The 18,073-nt window shown below is 40.2% G+C and overlaps 1 protein-coding gene across 1 annotated transcript; it reads left to right on the top strand.

Annotated features, from left to right (window-relative positions):
- Positions 1-971: 971 nt before the first annotated feature.
- Positions 972-16,637, top strand: FDX1 (ferredoxin 1). The gene is made up of 4 exons (XM_086739549.1): positions 972-1,200; positions 6,994-7,118; positions 9,420-9,549; positions 14,080-16,637. Exons 1-4 carry the CDS (start codon positions 1,037-1,039, stop codon positions 14,192-14,194), a joined length of 534 nt encoding a protein of 177 aa, XP_086595675.1. The 5' UTR covers positions 972-1,036; the 3' UTR covers positions 14,195-16,637.
- The last annotated feature ends 1,436 nt before the right edge of the window (positions 16,638-18,073 follow it).

Here is an 18,073-nt window from a genome sequence, read left to right as displayed (position 1 = left end):
AACAGTATATTTGAACAAATACAATTATTTTGCTAGTAATCTGAAGCACTGAAAGCTATTCTGCCTGTGTTACAGAGCAGCAACCTGTGTAAGGGTGCTCTCCAGTTTGGGTGTGGTAGGGTGAAGGGGATCTACATCGCCATCTAATCAAAATTTGCAGAGCAATCTGTACATTGCAGAGCGCCAAATTAAGCCTACATGTGCAGTCTGTAATTGCTCAGGAAATCTCACCATTTCCTATTGCAGGTACTGATATTTGAGTCATTCACCATGCGCGGTCACCTCCTGTTAAAACCTCTGATAGCATTGCTGTCCCTTTGCTGATGCCTGGGTTTTAGCAGCTGATCTTCTGCTATAAACAGTAACGAGAAACTGGGAATTTCTCGGTGGTCCTGCCTGGCCAGCCCGGCAGGCGGCTGAGACCCCCAGGCTTCCAGCTCCACTGCCCTGGGGTCCTGCTTCTTGCCCTGCCTGGGGCCAAGGAGTCCGGTTCCTCACAGTGCCGGCCTCCCGGAACATGGCGTTTACGATGTAGCGACAACTCCTCGGGCATCACGGCCACAGCCTCTGCCGGGGACACCGCCGGGTGGGCAGCGCTGAGCCCTCGCCTGGGCCCCAGCCGTGACAAGAAATCCCTCACAGGCCCAGCCGGGCAGGAGGGCAGGGCACGTCGGGCTCCACGGGACCACCTTCCCGGGGAGGCTGGGATTTGGGAACCGGAGAGCTTTCACCGGCCTACGGCGCGGAGTGAAACCAGGGCGAACGCAGCCCCACGCGCCAGCAGCGCCCTGCCTGCGCCTTTTCCGTAAGGCCCGGCCTCTTCTCTCAGCGCATCGCTGCGCATTTTGCGTAACCCAGCTCTACCGGTCGCGCGGTCACCTCTCGCCGCCGCCAAAAGGGGGCGGAAACCGCGCTACGTAGACGGCTGCGAGAATCGCCGTAGCTGGCGGCAGAGGCGTAGCCGGCGGGACTTTGCCCCCGCCTCTTCCCCGGTGCCGGCGCGGAGGTTGCCCGCTTCCGTCCTGCCGCTGCCGCCATGGCTGCCCTGGGGCCGGCCCGGCTCCTCCGGGCCGCTGCCGCTGCTTCCTCCCGCCGCTGGCTTTTCTCTGCCTCATCGGCAGCCGGGACGAGGCCGAGCTGTGGCAGCGCTGCCGTGAGGGCGGCCCGGCCGTTCAGCCTCTCAGCCCGGGCGGCGCTCAGGTAAGGGAGCCGGAGGCGTGAGGCGCCCGGCGGGCTCCTGGAGGCGGTGGCCGCCTTCCCGGCGCGGCAGCCCCGTGCCGCTGCCCGGGCCTCGGCGCTGAGGGCACCCGGGGCCAACGGCCGGCTGTAGCCCGGGCGGGGGCGGCCGAGCCGGGCTGGCGCTGCGTGACCTTCCCCCGGCCCGCGGTGCCGCGCTGTGCCGGCCCTGCCGCTGTCCCTGTCCCGCTGCGGGCGGGTCCCGGCAGCCTGCCTGCCCCCAGCTCAGGGCCGCGCTGCGCGGCGGCTCTCGCCATCCCGCCGGCGGTGGCACTGAAACGTTCTGCGGGGGCACCTTTCCCCCCCGCCTACCCCCGGGGTGTCGACTCGGGGAGCGGGCTGAGCTGTGTCCCGCAAGGCTGTGACGGGGGCTGTTCCCGGGAGGGACCCCTGGGTTGAGCCACAGGGCCTGTGTGATCTGGAACCCTGCTGACAGAGCTGATAACGTTGTGGAAAGCTACACTGTTCGAGCTAGTCTTCTAAAAGGTTGTGACCTTTTCAGTGTTGCTTTTTCATTCAGTGCTTGCCTTTTTTTTTTTTGTTTGGTTGGTTGGTTGTTTTTATGAAAGGCTTGTGGTAACAGTACAGCAGAGCAGACAGAGCTTGATACTGAACATCTCTTCTGCCTTTGGTATAGTTTTTCTTTATTGAAGTGCACTCGTGTATCTAAGTGTGCAGGGCCTCTCCTCACCAGTATGAGTAGGTCTTTCGAAATGCTTTACCTCTGTAGATATTTAATATTCCACAGCCCACAACTATAGATTTGCAACTTAGTACGTATAGTCAAAGACTGTGGTTGTACATGGCCTTCTGGCTTGTAGCTTGTATTTTCAAAGATAGGTCAGAGCCTACAGTTAACTTTCAGTATTTAAAATACAGAAGTTTTAAGAGCCTGGTTTGCTTGGTTGCCATAGAAGTTTCTTTGACTTGCAACGGGGCCCACAATCAGCTACCAACATCGGTGGTGTAGCCTAGTCTGTTTCCATAGGGTTGGGTAGTGCTCTCACTATCAAAGCTGATCCAATAGTTTGCATTTAAACTCTCCTGTATGTGCTGTTTTACTTTGTTCCAGCAGATACTTTTGATATGGAGAGACTATCTTTTCAGTCTAGGGCTTCTGTATGAGATAAGTAAGTTGCTAGTTTAGATCTCTTATTTGAGTGACTCTGCTCAGTGTCTTAAAAATGTCTCCACTGAGTGAGTGCCCTGAGTGAGAGATCCCTGATTAGCAGTTTTTAATTAAAAAAAAAAAATCAAACACTTTTTTTTTCAAAGTGTTCTTGATTTTTTTTTTTTTAAGTTACTAAATGTTATTTAACAGGGTAAAAATGGGAGGAAAAAGAATACTAAGAAGGGAAAACATTGCATTACCTAATAGTAATGTAAGACCTGTAATCCACCAGGTCTTTCACAAACATACTGAATACAGATTGCAGTTTATTCACATTCATTGCGCAAGCATACCAGGAAAAAGCTCACACAGGCAAGTATTTCAAATGTATTGTCTATATACTCCATGTCATAACCTGGCTGAATGACTTGGGAGGAAAAGAAAATCCTTGTTTTTTCCATATATTAGTGTTTTCTCCATTTATGTGCAAGTTATTTTCTCTAGTCCTACTGTTTCTGGACATCACTATTGGAGACCCAGTTCCTCTACTTTATATAGTCAGTCAGTGTCACTCCAGCAAAAAGATACATCGCTGTTTGTCCATGTAAAATGAGCTGTATTTGTGTCTAGAGGATGAAGACCTAGCTATATAAATCCTCAACTGAGGTGATTCTTGTGAGTATATTTTCCCAAGGGTTTTGGTGAAGCATCAGGTGTTATGTTTTCATTTCCATTTTGTTCTTTCTCTTGCTCCATTTTTATCCATTATCCCCACTTTTCATTTCATGGTGAGCAGTAGTTGTCTTGGAATTCTTTTATACCAGTTTAGATAGCTGTGCAGTATTTTTGGTGCACAACGTAATTACTACATGCTTTAAAGATTATTTCAAATTCATAACTTCCATATTTTAATTGAGGCCTGTATAATAGTTTCAATCATGAAACTCTTCAGACAATTAGGCCATTACATTTACCATTTAATAAAAGGTCTGGAGATAACTGCATGGCAGGGCCAACATTATTATCTTTATGTTTTGTTCAGAGGAATGCAAGAGGTGATTTTTAAGTTGGAAGTAATAGCTGAAGATTCAAAAGGATACTACTTTTAAGGCCAAAGAGGTAGCTATCAGGATTCTTGCAGTGCTTATTCTTTTTTTTTGCATGGGAGGGACAATGAACAGCACTTATTTCTCTGATGCTCTTCTGTGCAGTTGCAGTATGCTTAGTTTAGGGTATGCTAAGGAAGCGTGATAATAAACTTCATAGTACTGTGGCCACCATATGAAGAAATTAATTGTATTTTGCATCTGGTGAAAAGTGTTCATCTGAGCATGAACGGGGATATTTATCCTTCATGCAGATTGCCCAAAGTATGTTTTGTTCTTCCTGGTAATCCTGGGGCTACTTATACTTGCATAGACCTGGCACATGCATTAATTGCCTGTAATTAGTTCGTAGTATGGTGGTGTGTGGAGTTTTTTTTTTTTTCCTTCACAAAAGCAATGTCTGAGTAGACAAAAGCCATGTTACTTGAAATTTATAAAGCCTAAATATTATTTCATGCAGGTGTAATTATATATATATTTTTTAAATGGTATCTCCCAGTGACTGAAAAGATCTGCACAGTGTGTGTTTTGAATGTCTGACTAGTCTGGTTATTGCAGTGTACTTACTGCAGTAAGTGCAGTACATGCACTTACAAAAGTATTTTCACGGCTCAGGCAGAAGAAAGCCTCAGTGATTTTTATTTATTTATTTATTTTAATTAAACATTTTGGCTATGTGAAAAGTGGTAAAGATGGCAATAGCAGAAAAACAGATCCTACTGGAAGACTTAAGAAGGCTGTCTCTACCTTTATTACCAATAAATAAAATTTAGTTTCAGTTATCAACCAGAATGGATTAGATCCCGTTAGTTACTGTAGCAATCTTTAATGGCAGTTAGTGACTTAGTGGTGATACTTTGGTTTGTCTGTTTGCTGCATGCCACGCTGGTTAGGCATGCACAGCCACAGTGCAGTTCCACAACTGGATGAAAATAATGTAAGATGATTCCTACCAGAAAGGGGATCCAACTCCTATTTCCTCATTTTTGTTGTGGGCAGTTGCACTTCTGTCAGTTTTGCTTTCTGGTTCAGCTGGGACTACTTTGTTTTTATGGTTGATTTTTCAGCCAGATTGGCAAAATGAGTTGACTTGTGGTAGTAATGGTGTAAGGATGATGGCAGGGCAATTTGGAGTGGAAATCTCCCAAAACTATGTTTTTATATGAGGAAGAGATTGGTTTAAGCTAATCATGAAGGTTAGATTGTGTAATTGCATCATGAAATTGCAGTAACACAACTGTTTTGAACAGGTGTACGTTTCATGTAAGGGGCAGATCTGATTGTGTACCAGTTCTGACATTCACGTGGCCATTAATCTGTGAAGGCTGGGTTTCAGCCCGTTTTGTTTCCAGACCCAATTTGCTGCGTGACCATGTGAGCACTGGAGATGAAAGGAACAAAGGAGAGAGGGCAGGACTGTTTTTCTTGTGACACTGTAATGTTATGCCAGATTACAGTGTAATCACAGGTGAAGACAGTTTCACGTGTGTTTTAAGTATCTCTGTCCCAGTTTTCGTCTTTTACAAAGGTTCCAGTGATCTAATGGACAGCCATCTTGCTGTTTGGTCCATGTTACTCTTGATCACCTCATCCTGTAACAGAGGAAAAAGTATGCTTTGGATATTGAACAAAATTTAGTACTTGCCATGTCTATACCTTGGGCAAAGGATGCCCGTAGGTACCTCTTGCATTGTGTCTCCTATCAGGGTTGTGTTTGTTGTGTTGACAGAAATATTTCAGTAAATGAGAGTGTATTTTGATGAGCTCCAGAAGGGCTTTTTGAAGCAGTTGAAAATTAGTGTCAGTGGTTTAGTTTGGCTTTCAGAATGCGAATCTATACCTTTCCAGATGCAATCTAATCCCATCAGTCTTATACTACCAGTGAGGGTGGTGAATTTTGTACTAATATATCTGCAAAGTGGGTGCTTGTTTCCTTGGTATTGCTGTGGGTGTTAGCACAGCAGAGAGCAGAAAGAAGAGCGGAGTGGTAACTGAAATCCCCGCAGAAGGGTTTGCTGAAAGTGGTCCTTTGATATCACAGGTGACTGTGGAACATAAAGACACATCTTTACAAAATGTAATTAAAGATTACTGAATTTTATTATAGTGCATGCTTCTGCTGCATTCTGCAGATCAGCGAGGTCAATGCTTCATTATTGATTATAATTTTGGAATGAATTTATAGTTAATAGCAGCTTGTGGCTGCCTCCTGAAGAATGGACTGAGGAATGGTACGATGAGAATTGAACATGACATCATAATGAATCATGGCGGGTACTGCTGCCAACTGAGCTTACAGTTGTCTAGAGCAACAAACATTTGTTGTTTTTCAAAACAAGCTAGGACTTTACTAAAAACACATTTTCTTTTACAGCTAGTTCCAAAAATAATCTGTTTACTGATGTTTAATTATGGCCACTTTCAAATTTTTGCTTTAATATTCAGCGCTACAGGGTAGAGATTTTCAGGTGTAAGGATTTTCAAGCTTGTATGCTTTCCATGTGATAGTTATTCAAGGCTCACAGTTACTAAAAAGATTCAAGGTAGTATTAAGCATGCTGTACTTAAGCGTGGACTTCACATTGAAACATAGATTTTGGCATTAGCTTTCAGTTGTTCTATTTGTATCTCTCATCTCTTGGCAGATTTCTTCACTGTCCGTCCAACAAGTTTCTCTTGTTTTGCTGACTTGCTGTAGGAAAGAAAACAGTCTAGTTAGAACCAAACAAAATGTATTTTATTTGTTAGTATATTAAAAACTTTAATTTGCATGTGAAATGGCATAATAGAGAATCCAAAAACCCTCTATTTTTCTCCATATTAAAAGCTTTAGTCTTAAGAAAATTTTATACAGACTGTAAGAAAATTTTTTTTCTTAAGTAAACACAATTATCTGAAAAGCAAAGCAGGAAAATACAAAACCATCTTTCTTTGAAGCCAATGTCAAAACTTTGAACTTCACTGGAATTAATATTTACAAGATGAAATACTAAGAGAATCTGTTCAAAAAAAAGCAGAATGCTTTGGGAGTATTTTCATTTTTGGGAGGAGAGGAGAACTAAATTTTGGAACTAGTTAAATATCTTAAGTGCTAAGCAGAAATGGGGAAATTTAAAATTTGTCCTAAATTATAATGGTAAGAACAAATAAAACTTCCTAAATCCAAAGCAAGAGTCTGCAGAAAGATGTGAAGAGAAGCATTATTTAAAGTAAGCTCTTTTATTTGATAAAAATACAAATATTGTGCCTACAGTAAAATAGCTCTGACTTTCTTCGGTGAAAGGCGAAACGTCAGTATCCTATATAGCTTCTAGTGAGAAAACACAAACCAAGTTTTCTTTTCTTATTTTTCATGAGTTTTTGTTCAATGTACAGTACTAAATTCTTGTACCTGTTACAGATTTTAAAAACCAGTAACTTAGTTTTCTGTGCTCTTAGAGTTGACAGTGGTTACTGTTATAGTAGTATTCAATTGATTTTAAAGATCTAAAACAGTCTAGAATTCTTTCTTTAATTGCATTACATACATCTCTTTTTCAGCTCAGAAGATAAAATAACTGTTCATTTTGTAAATCGTGATGGTGACAAACTAACAGCCAAAGGAAAACCTGGGGATTCACTGCTGGATGTTGTTGTTGACAATAATCTAGACATAGATGGTTTTGGTAAGTAGATTCACTGAATATTGTATTCAGTATCTAGAAATTATGTTCTACTACAAGTTTGTTCATAAAGATTTATAGAATCATTTGGGTTGGAAAAAAACCTTAAGATCATAGAGTCTGACTGAATGTGTATTTATTTATGAATTTATTTATAAAACCTAGCTTGCTTTATTTGGATTTTCTTCCTATTTTTTTTTTTATTCTTGCAGGTGCATAGAATATTTTGGGTCAAGTTCCATAAAAATATTTGGAGTGAGCATTGCTTGAATGTTAAAGGAGGGGAATGTGGACAGAGTTCTATCAAGGTGGAATCTGAAAGATGCCACCTGCAGACTCTTCTGAGCTGAAAGGTTCTGGAAGCAACACAAAACTGGTGTATTTCTGACAGTGTCTAGTTACTTCTGTATTGCCCAATGTCTCAGTTTATTATAATTTTTTTTTGTAGCACAAGTCGCTGTCGTATTTGCGTGTGAAGTGAAAGAAACAACCAAATCCACATCAGTTAGCAGGGAAGAGCAAAAAGTTTAATTCTTGTTAAAGGACTGAGGTAAAGGAGACCAATTCCCTAGTGAAAAATCTAACTCTGTACAAAGATCTGTTTAAAATCAAGATAAGAAGAAGTTATAATGCCTCCCTATTCCTTCAAACTTTTGCACTTTACATAGTTCTATTGAAGTTGTAAGATTCTGCCCATGCAAAGCAGTGGCATTTGGTAATGGCAATGAAGTATCTCAGGACAGACGTGAACATGGGCTTAAGAATTAATAGTACAAATGAAAGCAGGAAGCAAAAGTACAGTTAGCATGAGTGAATGCAGAGCATGGAACAATTAGGGGAAAAAAATAAGTAGGCTAGTAGTAGCCTACTGAATCTTTGATAAGATTTAAAATCTCGAACATATCTGAGACAACTCATGTCTAGAGTTGCATGGAAGAAGAATTGTCTCTTAAAAATCTGTAATGTGTTGGGATAACCGGCTTTGTCTCACTTTTTAAATGTGTCGTATAGGCTTATGGCTGGTCTGCTTGTATTCTACGGTAAATATTCTCTCAACCTGTGTAAATATCAACCATGTTAAAGCATTATCATAAAGTGGAGAAAAAAAAAGATAATACTGTCAATAAACTGAAGCCAAACTAAAAATTGGAGATACTGTAACAATCTTTAATTATAACATATGCTAGTCCCATTTCAATAACATTTTTCTAATTAAACCTTTTTGCATTACTTACACTGCATTACTTACTCTCCCCTAGCACGATGCATGTTCTGTGTGTAGAAAAAAAGTAGTGAGGGAAAAAAATGCAAAATGTAAATCTTGCCTAATTACTTCTATCGCTAGGGGGCATCCCATGTACAGTAATAATAATAGAAATGTCTGTGTAAAGACTTAGAAAACTGTTGTGATTCAGTGATTCAGTTGCACTCAATTTATTTGCTACTACTAGCTTTACAGTTGTAGAGAGACCTTCTATAGACTGGTCAGTGTTCATTCTTCCCTTACCTCCCCCAGCATTAAAACACTGAAACTGCTGATACATGAAGTTTTATGTTATTTAACGCTTTGTTTAAACTCTACTTTTTTACATGCATCTGTACATGCTTGAAATGTGCTCTCTTTGAATATGTGCTCTTGGTACTGTTACTACAGGTAACAGCATGGTGCTTTCTGTGTGGTTCTTGTGCTCTGCTGATGACTCCCACTGTTTTTTCTCATAGTGGTTATACATCCAGCCTTGTTCCCCTTTGTTTCCCCATGAGTACAAAGGTGATGTAGTCGCAATACTATTGGTTCTGCTTTCCCTGGAAATGAGTAAATAGATTAAAATTGCTTAATGTCTTACCTGCTTCTCTTTTATCAATTTAAATCAGAGTGGGGGGTTGTGTGCCCCAACCTGAATCTGAGCAAACCTTCTCAAAACCATGGGAAAGAGAGGGATAGAAGGATCAACTTTGGAAATAAATTTGGTAGTATTGATTGACAGTGTTGTCTGCTTTTGCATTCTTGTAGTAGAAAACATCTTTAAATGGTAGAAAGGGAATTAGTTAACTATTTTAACTAGCTACAGCATTCAAGTAAATCTTAATGTTGTCAGAACTGTAGAAATACTATTGACATAGTTGAATGCAGAGTAGGTATATGCATGTGGGAGTACATGAAACATTAATTTTGCTAATCAACAGAGATGTTTCTTGTACGAGAGAAACACTTGTTGGAAGGATTTCTTCTGAAATTCTGCTGTAATTTGAAACGTGAATTTTCTGTAATCTTGATTTTTTTTGTCTTTTTTTTTTCTTTAGGTGCATGTGAAGGAACGCTAGCCTGTTCAACTTGTCATTTAATCTTTGAAGACCACATATTTGAGAAACTAGATGCAGTTACTGATGAAGAGATGGACATGCTGGACCTGGCATATGGCCTTACAGAAACGTAAGGCAACATAACACTTCACTGCATCAAAGAATAGAAAGAAAGGTTTGCAGATGGGACAGTCCAGTATTCTTAGAATGCCTGAATCAGCTTTTAATGAACAGCTAGATTGTTACACAAATGAGACTGCCAAGTTTAAATATTATTTAACTGAAATAATATTAAAAAGATATCAGTACTGTTTTGGTATACTGAAGAGTGGCACTTGCCAGTACTTGCTCCTCAGATGTCTGATGCAGAAGAGTGAGATACTGAAGTATGATCAAAACCCCAGTTCTTTCAACAAAAACTTTGCTGCTGCTATCATGTGTGTGAATTTTCTTGTTCTTGTTTCCTTTCCTTTCTGTTTTCTGTCTCTGTTAGTCTGTAGCTAGTTAATGTATTTTATGAATGTGTTTATATTGGTGTTTTAGTTTCAGTCAGATCATCTTTTCACAGAAGGGTTGAGATTGGAAGGGACCTCTTGAGGTCATCTGGTCCAACCCTCTGCTCAAGTGGGGCCACCTAGAGCCGATGCCCAGGACCAGGTCCAGATGGATTTTGAATATCTCCAAGGATGGAGACTTCACAGTCTCTCTGGTATTTATGTCCATGGATAAGATCCCCTTCCCAAGCCTCCTCTAGGGTAAACAGTGTCACACGTGGCAATGTCCCTGCTTGTCATGCATTAACTCATGTCAGAGTGCTTTTAGAGCCCACAAGCCAAAGTCTGTTTGGGTGAAATGGATCCCAAAGTGTGCTCTAACTGCTAATGGGTGCTTCAGTGCATAGAATTAGACTCGTGGTAGTTTAAAGTAACCCTCTGCTCTACATCTCCCTCACCACCACATGCCTTGTAATTAGGGTGTCGTGTCCTCAGCACAGACTCCATTCCTAGTAGGCTGCACTGCTTGCTGGTGTACGCATAGTCTGTATCATAGAACATACCTGCATAGACAGTGGGCAGCTGTGCCTTGCAAGGTTTCATAAGCCCTTTCCTTCGTGCTTCAATGGAACTGCTTGTTGAAGTTTTTGAGAATCTTTCCAGTGATGTCAGAGGGCTTTATACCTGGCCTGTCTGTATAGAATCATAGAATGGTTAGAGTTGGAAGGGACCTTTAAAGGTCATCTGGTCCAACCTCCCTGCAAGAAACAGGGACGTCTCCAACCAGATCAGGTTGCTTAGAGCCTCATCCAACCCGGCCTTGAATGTTTCCAGGGATGGGGCATCCACCACTTGTCTGGGCAACCTGTTCCAGTGTTCCACCACCTTAATCATAAAAAAAATTTCCTAATATCTAATCTAAATCTGCCTCCCTCTATCTTGAAACTCTTCCCCCTAGTCCTGTCACAACAGGCCCTACTGAAGAGTTTCTCCTCATCTTTTTTTAATGTCTCTGCAAAAGAGCACTCTGAATTAACTCATTTATCCCCTTATACTAGTAATTGGGATCCTATACTAATTGTTTCTGCATGAGGGTACACTTTTTCTTGCTTCAGCCACATCTTAACTTTTCTGGGAGATCGTAAAGGCAAAAAAGTCAAGCTATGACTTTCAGCTTTTTTGTTTTGTCCTTTTTCCTATCTCCCAAAAAAACATATGCAATTTTGAAAAAAACATAAGCATGAGTTTACTTCATTCTTACTATCTGCCATAATTCCCCTATGAGCTTTTAGGTTCTGGGCCAAACCAATTACCTGCTTTTCTGTACTGATATAAACTTGTGTAATGGAGATGCATTGCGCTGCTGTGTCATAAGTATAAGGATAAAAGCTTTTCCTTGTCAGTGACTCTCTGGATTTAGGGAAGTTTCAGCTAGCAGCTGCCGTAAAGGTTAATTTTTTTTAAATGAGAAATTAGAAAGGTGTTCAAAATTGTTTTGAATAAGTGCAGAGTAGTAGAGTTTATTAAAAGTAGTAACATGGGGGAACACAAACCCTGGCAAACTAAATGTTTAAAAAGAATATTGAAGAAAAAAATAATCTGAGAAATAGTTTGCTAAAAGGTAGAAAGATACTTTTGTTTCTAACCTATCAGAAGCAGTAAACTTGTATACATGGTGAGCCAATGGATGATGTAGAAGGTGCACTTAAAATATAAAAAGATAAAATAACAGCAAAGTTTCTTTTGCATTGTTGTCTCTAGAAGTGTTACAGGATGTCCATGCACTGGAAGGTTTCTTTGCAGAGGGCTTCTTGGAGTATCTGTCTCAAACTGATGTGTCCATAGAAGTGGTATTGCAGCAAATAAGTGAAATGAGTAGGAACAAATGGTAAGGACTAGATAACATTCACCCAGGAGTTCTACGAGAATTCAGTATGACATCTCTGAACTACTGTCTGTGAGGCTTAATTAGTTGGTTTAAAACTGCTTCCACATCAAAGGAATGGAAGGTAGCAACCCAACTTCTAAAATGAGATCATTGGAGCTGGAGAACAATGGGTCTGCGTCCATACTGGACACGTTAATCATGTCTGTATGCGCTGTTGCTTTTTTATAGTTTCTACTAAATACTCGTAAGGAAAGAATTCAACAGAGCTTTTGTAGAGGGAAGTAACATATATGGGAGTTTTTCAAATGAGTCACTGAGCATGAAGAAAGATCTGAGAGTTCTTATAGTTTACTTGGGTCCAGAAATCCTTTACTGACTTTCGAGTTGCAATGGGCTAAGAGCAAAGGCCCTGTAAAGGATAAGTAATTGGTTAAAAAAAAAGTCTTTTAACAAGGTAGAACTATTTGGATGTCTGCTAAGAGTATGTGATTGATGGTGTGACTTGAAAGTTATCAGTGCTAGGTTTTATGTAGGGAGTGTATTTGTGAAAGACTTAGGAAAAGAGAGTGAAGAGTAAGGTTTGTGGATAGTGCTATGTTGCTCAGTCTGGTAAAATTGAAAACTGCCAATGAAGACATGCACAAGGGTCTTGTGCCATTGAGTGATAGGGAATGAAATTTGAGTTTAAAAGGTGAAGATAAAAAAAAAGTAAATGGAACATTGGCAGTATTATGTAGCAACAAGTAGAAAAACAGAAAATACCATTAAAATGAGAAAAATGGGGATGCGCAAGTAGAAAGATATGCTGAAACTCTGACTTCCTGTTTTGTTGTTTTTTTTTCTCATTTATGTAGAATGAGATAAAATAAGGGGAAGGCCTGTAGAAGTGGTTAAAGGGGGAGTGGCTTTCATGCAGGAATTGACCAAATCATCTTTTTTGGGGGGTTCAAGTACTTTAAAGGCTAGGGGAATCTGGTTAAATACCTATAAAATTGTAAATGCTGTGAAGAATTTGCATAAGAGAAGGTGATTTGTTTCTCACAGCTTGTTTAGTGCTTCCTAGGTTTTTTTTTGTACTGCTGTATAGCAGGCTTAAAACAAAGGGCAGTGTTATTTCACGTGAAGTGAATCCATTGCCACACCACAGAGTACATACACAATTAACTTTGATTTTTAGTGAAAAAGAGGCACTTCAGTCAAATCAAGCCTTACAGGCAATGCTACGTATAAATACCAGAAATCGCATCTCTCTAATAGATTTCATTTCTAAAGCTGTTCTTGCAGATGCATATTCATTAGGTGAAATTTTCTGGTAATATATGTATTTATACATACATTCCAGTAATTTGTAGTTGATGTATACAGTCACTTATGTAGGAGTGTTACTTTCGGGTATAGTACTGAATTGGGAGCTTTAGCAACAGTTGATCACTGCATGCTTGAAAGAGTTCTGTATAGATGTCAGTGTAGCACTGTTTTTATAATATCTCTGCCTGCCTATCCTAGGCTGGGTAAATTATTCAACTGGTGCTACGCAACATTGCCTACCCTTGTTGATGTTAAAGTATTCTGTACTTAAGTACCAAGGCATGGACATTGAATTAAAGATATCCCAGCAATAGAAGTGGCTTGTGGTGTCTGCAGAATTTTGTGGTGGTATTAAATATTTTGATTTTAATTGCTCACATACAAGATTTTTTTTCATGCTGAGTGATAGGTAGAAAAATGAAGGATTGCATCTCCTCAGGTGCCATGAGTATTTTATCCTTCTCCTTACTGTGTTTTTTGTCCTTTCACTCTTACCTTTCTGGCTTAATGACCCATTCTTGAATTGTTTAGTTTGAAAACTGTTGGGCTGTCTTCAAGCCCAAATGGGTTAGGCTATGCTTTTTCTGAGGCTTTCATTCAGATTCATTGCCTTCATCTCATCAGAGATGCCAGATGTTCCTTGGGAGAATAAGTGTTGTTCCCTGCACTTGACTGAAATACTGAAAATGGAAGAGCCACGCTTATTATATGTAGCCTCAGCAAGTAGAAAGTACTTGGTGTACAACTTCCTAATGTACTGAACCCTGTTACTTAATGTAAACCGTGACTGTTGCCACTTAGATCTTTGCATTGGCACATGCGCTTCACTACTGGTTTTGATTAAGCCACAAGGGTGGCTGTTTCTAGATGATTATGTATTTGGGATGACTGAATGTTGGAGTCTAAAGGAGTAAATGCTGTTAGATATATGATTGACTAGAACTAACAACAATGTTGTATTTCCCTACAGATCACGTTTAGGCTGCCAAATCTGCTTGAAGAAATGGATGGATAATATGACTGTTCGAGTACCAGAAGCTGTGGCTGATGCTAGACAATCAGTAGATATCAGTAAAAACTCCTAGAAGAAAATACCTTAGGAGTTTTAAAGAAACTTAATTATTTTTATAACTTATTTTTAAATGTGTAATTAAATATGGAAACTTACATAATTGTGAGTTATTTTGTATTACTATCAATATTAGATTAATGCTATTTTAATTTTCTTTATAGAACCTCCTATATTTTTACGCTTATAATGCAATAATACTTCTTATAACTGATCATTGGATTATAAAAGTTAGGAAGTGTATTACAGATTTCGTATAAAGTTATTCTGCCAAGACCTTTAATGACATCTGAAAATGGGATCACTTCTACAAGACTTCTGGAAACCCCTGGGCATTTCTAGGTTTCAGACCTGGATACGTTAGAGAACAAAACTTGTAAGACTGCATGGGGTCTTCTTGAAAAAAAGAAAAGTGTTGTCATTAAAGATGGTGTGCTCAGAGCTAATTCACTTTCCCAGAAAATATGATATTTCCTCAGCAAATAGTGGATTTTCAGTGTAGGGATTTTCCAAGGATTTTCCAAGCTTTGGAATCTTAATGACATACGGCAAATTTTGTCTTGCAAAAATACTGTTAAAACCATGAAATCTGGGGGCTGATGCAGAACAATGGCATCTGCAGCTTAATTGCTGCAGTGTGTCTCTTGCCCAAATAGAAGTCAATAAACCTCAGTTTAGCTGTATTTACATTTGACTACACCACAAATACAGGGATACACTTGGCTTGGAAGAGTAAAGCCCTGGAGTTGTCTAATGGGAGAGTTTAACCACTGGAGGTAAATGTAAATTCTTGCCGTTCTCTGAAGATGGCTGAGTTGGGATTGAAGAGGGCAATTTTTGTTAATGTAAGATTGGTTCTGAAGTCTTTATCTCTTACTGTTTTGGTTTTGAGCATGTTCAGGAGGCAGTCTGAGGTTAGCTGGGGCATTTGGCTTGAAGAGGATCCTGGATTCTGCACCTTGCTCCCAAAATCTTTTCAATAATGGTTGATGTGAAATGATCAATTATATTTATTCCGTGAAGATGAACTACGTTCCCCAGAAGGGAGACCTCCATGATGGGATTGCGTGTGTGGACTGATGATGATAAGCGTTCAGTTGCATCTTGTTTTAGTCTTTCTAAAGTAGACCAAAATAAAATAATGTCTCCAAGACTCTTTATTATTCTCTCCAGTGTTAGTTGCCTAAGTACTTAAATGGCTGTCACTAATATAATAGTTGTTACTGTTATAAGGTTATTTTAATGTTTTGGGCTTTTTTATGTATATAACCTGTTTGGTTGAATGGTCTAATGCATTCATTAATGCCTTATTTGAACTGATGACAGTGACATCTAGACATTTTGTGTTGTTATAGTTATGGGAGAGGAAAAAAAAATATTTTTCCAGTGCAAATATTGGGATGATCTTGAACTTCATAAAGGAAAAAAAAGAAGTCCCCCTTTGTTATAAAAATAAATATTTTCTAGAACTGTATTGAAAATAGATCTAGTTCAGATGCCTTGATTTCCTCTGAGTAACTATTTCTTTGTTTCATGGTGTTCCTTTTGGACTTTCCGCTAGAACAAGGTACGCTTAATGTGATCTGCTCAGATAATTTAGTCATATAGGGTTTTCAAAATAAACTTCCTGTCTCATGTAATTCAAAATACAACTTCAAATTGAAATCTCCTGTCTTTTTGAAAGATGTGGAGAGTGAGGTCAGGGAGAGGGAGGGAAATAAATTGAAGAAATACTCTGAAGATATCTGCTGTCTTCCTCTTCAACTGCTGTGACTCTAACCTTAATTTAGAGGTTACCATCCCATAACCAGGCACTAAGGTAAATCAGTTCTCACTTTATATTGCCTTTGTCCTGAGTTTATTTGTATACAGTAATTATTAAATCTTGAGCTTTTATTTTTCAGATGAGACACAGCCTCTTTAGCTTCCAAGTGAGTGAACTCAGGTTGTAACCAGATGTACTGTGCATTCTTACATAGGAAAGAAATTTGAGGCTTCCGTATAGCTGTAGGGCTAGATGTTGGTGTTAGTTGGGTTTTGGAGTTTTCTTGGCTTTTTGTTCTGGCTGGTGTTTGTATTTGTTTTTTACTTACAGCACCAGGCCCTTCTTTTGGGAATCTTGAAGTGCTTAACACTGTGTTGAACAAATGTGAAACAGCTCTCATGCAACAGTTTTCTGTCTGAGCCAAGGTTGTTTCATTGTGCGTTTCCTGTGACAGCTTCTCTTTACCAAGACTTTGACTCTCCTATAATGTGGCTGTGGAAGGAATTCTTTAGCACAGCAAGGCAAAAAAGGACACTTCGAAACTAACTTTGAATTCCAGAGGCATCTTGTATTGCATGCAAATGGAAACCTCAGAAGGCGGAGGAACTGACATGTAATCCTCAAAATGCACAGCTCGGAGATACTTGTTCCCTTATTATCAAGATGATTTGCAAATAAATCTTATTTTATACCACTTTCTGACACACTTAGTATTTTTTTTCTTTCCTTTTTCTCCAAGTCATTGAATGTATTTCTTTGTGTAAAATGGAACTTAATGATGCACATTCAAGTGTAAGTACAAATTATTGTGCAATGACACACAAGCATCAGAACGTGTTAAATAGGTTTTTGCTTAGTTCCTTGGCCAAAGAAAGACTACAGGTAACTAATTTTCTAAAGCAGTTTTCTTTCTCTGTTAAAACATGGAGTCAGTAGGTCTCTCCTACCTCTCTACCCTGAAAACTGAGGAGAAAATCAGCATTGACTTTGTCAGTGCTGTACTTGTTAGTGTTGGATGCGATGTCTGAAGGGGAGGAAAGGAGGTGCCTCACACTCCAGCGTCCCTGCATCTTGTCCTGCCAGGGGAGGTTTCCATCATCTGGACTGCAAAGTGTTACAGGGGAGAGAGGGAAAGGCACATTCTCTAGGCAGTTTGTTACTTCTTGGTCAGGAAAAACTCCTAAATCTGAAGTTCTCAGACTTTGGCTGCAGAGTTTAACAAGATGTAAGACAAGTATGCCCAACCTTCAGTCACATCCTTGTTGGAGGCAGGTTGAAAAGGCCATGTCCAAAAAAACTGCAGTGAAAGTGGCAGTACCTCCCCTGCTCGCTGGTGTGGGTATGGAGAAGGTTCCCTAGAACCTGACTATACTACATTGTCCTCTCGAGGGCACAACGAAGATAAGGTAGCCAAAAAATCCTCATTCCTTGTGAGGAAAATAAAAGTAAATGGAGAAGAGATGTTTAAGCTGAGTCACTGAACTATCAGTAAAAAAATGTTAGGAAGAGGCTGTAGCTGCTGTAGGTGACTCAATGATCTCTCCTGAAATGGTCTGAAAAGGTATGAAAGGGGAACGGGGATTCCCTGCATCTGCGGGGGTTGTAGCCTCTGTGGGTGGTCGTGTAGATCCACGTGCTGCTGAGGGCTGCAGCGCCTTGGTGCTCTTCTTTCCCCGTTGTGCTGTCAGGAGAGCATCAAAGCATCGTGATCCATATGTAAAACAACAGGCCTTAAAAGCAGTCCTGAGGTTTACTTTCTAACCTACTCATCATTTTATATGAAGTTGTTTCATTTTCTGGGTTGTTTTTTTTTAATGTGAACCAGTCCAAATTCAAAAAGGTCTTGTTAAAAATAATTTCTGGCCAGCAATGATTTAGCACTTGCAACTGGGGCAAAGCCAGGAATATCTCTGGGGTCTCCCTCCACAGTTCTGGAAGCTCCCTTGACCTCAGCCCGTTATTTTGAGCACTGTCTAACTGCCCGCGTGCTTCCACGAGCAGTGTTATCTCGGTCTGGTCAGCGTCACTCCTGTGCCTAACTCCTTCCGTAGCACATCGCCTTATTTCCCAAGCAGGCCGTGGGATGCATCCCTGGCACCTGCTAGAGATGAGAAAGGGTAAAGCGGGTTT

This window comes from Chlamydotis macqueenii, chromosome 1 (genome assembly GCF_036417535.1).
Source record: "Chlamydotis macqueenii isolate bChlMac1 chromosome 1, bChlMac1.mat, whole genome shotgun sequence".
In the NCBI taxonomy this organism is placed as follows: domain Eukaryota; kingdom Metazoa; phylum Chordata; class Aves; order Otidiformes; family Otididae; genus Chlamydotis; species Chlamydotis macqueenii.
The sequence above is the reverse complement of the archived record's forward strand: the minus strand, read 5'-3'. Positions and strand labels throughout refer to the sequence as shown.

Bases quoted from the DNA above. Each gene is read 5' to 3' on its own strand.
- FDX1 (XM_086739549.1), top strand. From the start codon at position 1,037: ATGGCTGCCCTGGGGCCGGCCCGGCTCCTCCGGGCCGCTGCCGCTGCT. The intron at 1,201-6,993 runs GTAAGGGAGCCG...TCTCTTTTTCAG, and splicing joins TCAGCCCGGGCGGCGCTCAG to CTCAGAAGATAAAATAACTG. The intron at 9,550-14,079 runs GTAAGGCAACAT...ATTTCCCTACAG, and splicing joins GCATATGGCCTTACAGAAAC to ATCACGTTTAGGCTGCCAAA.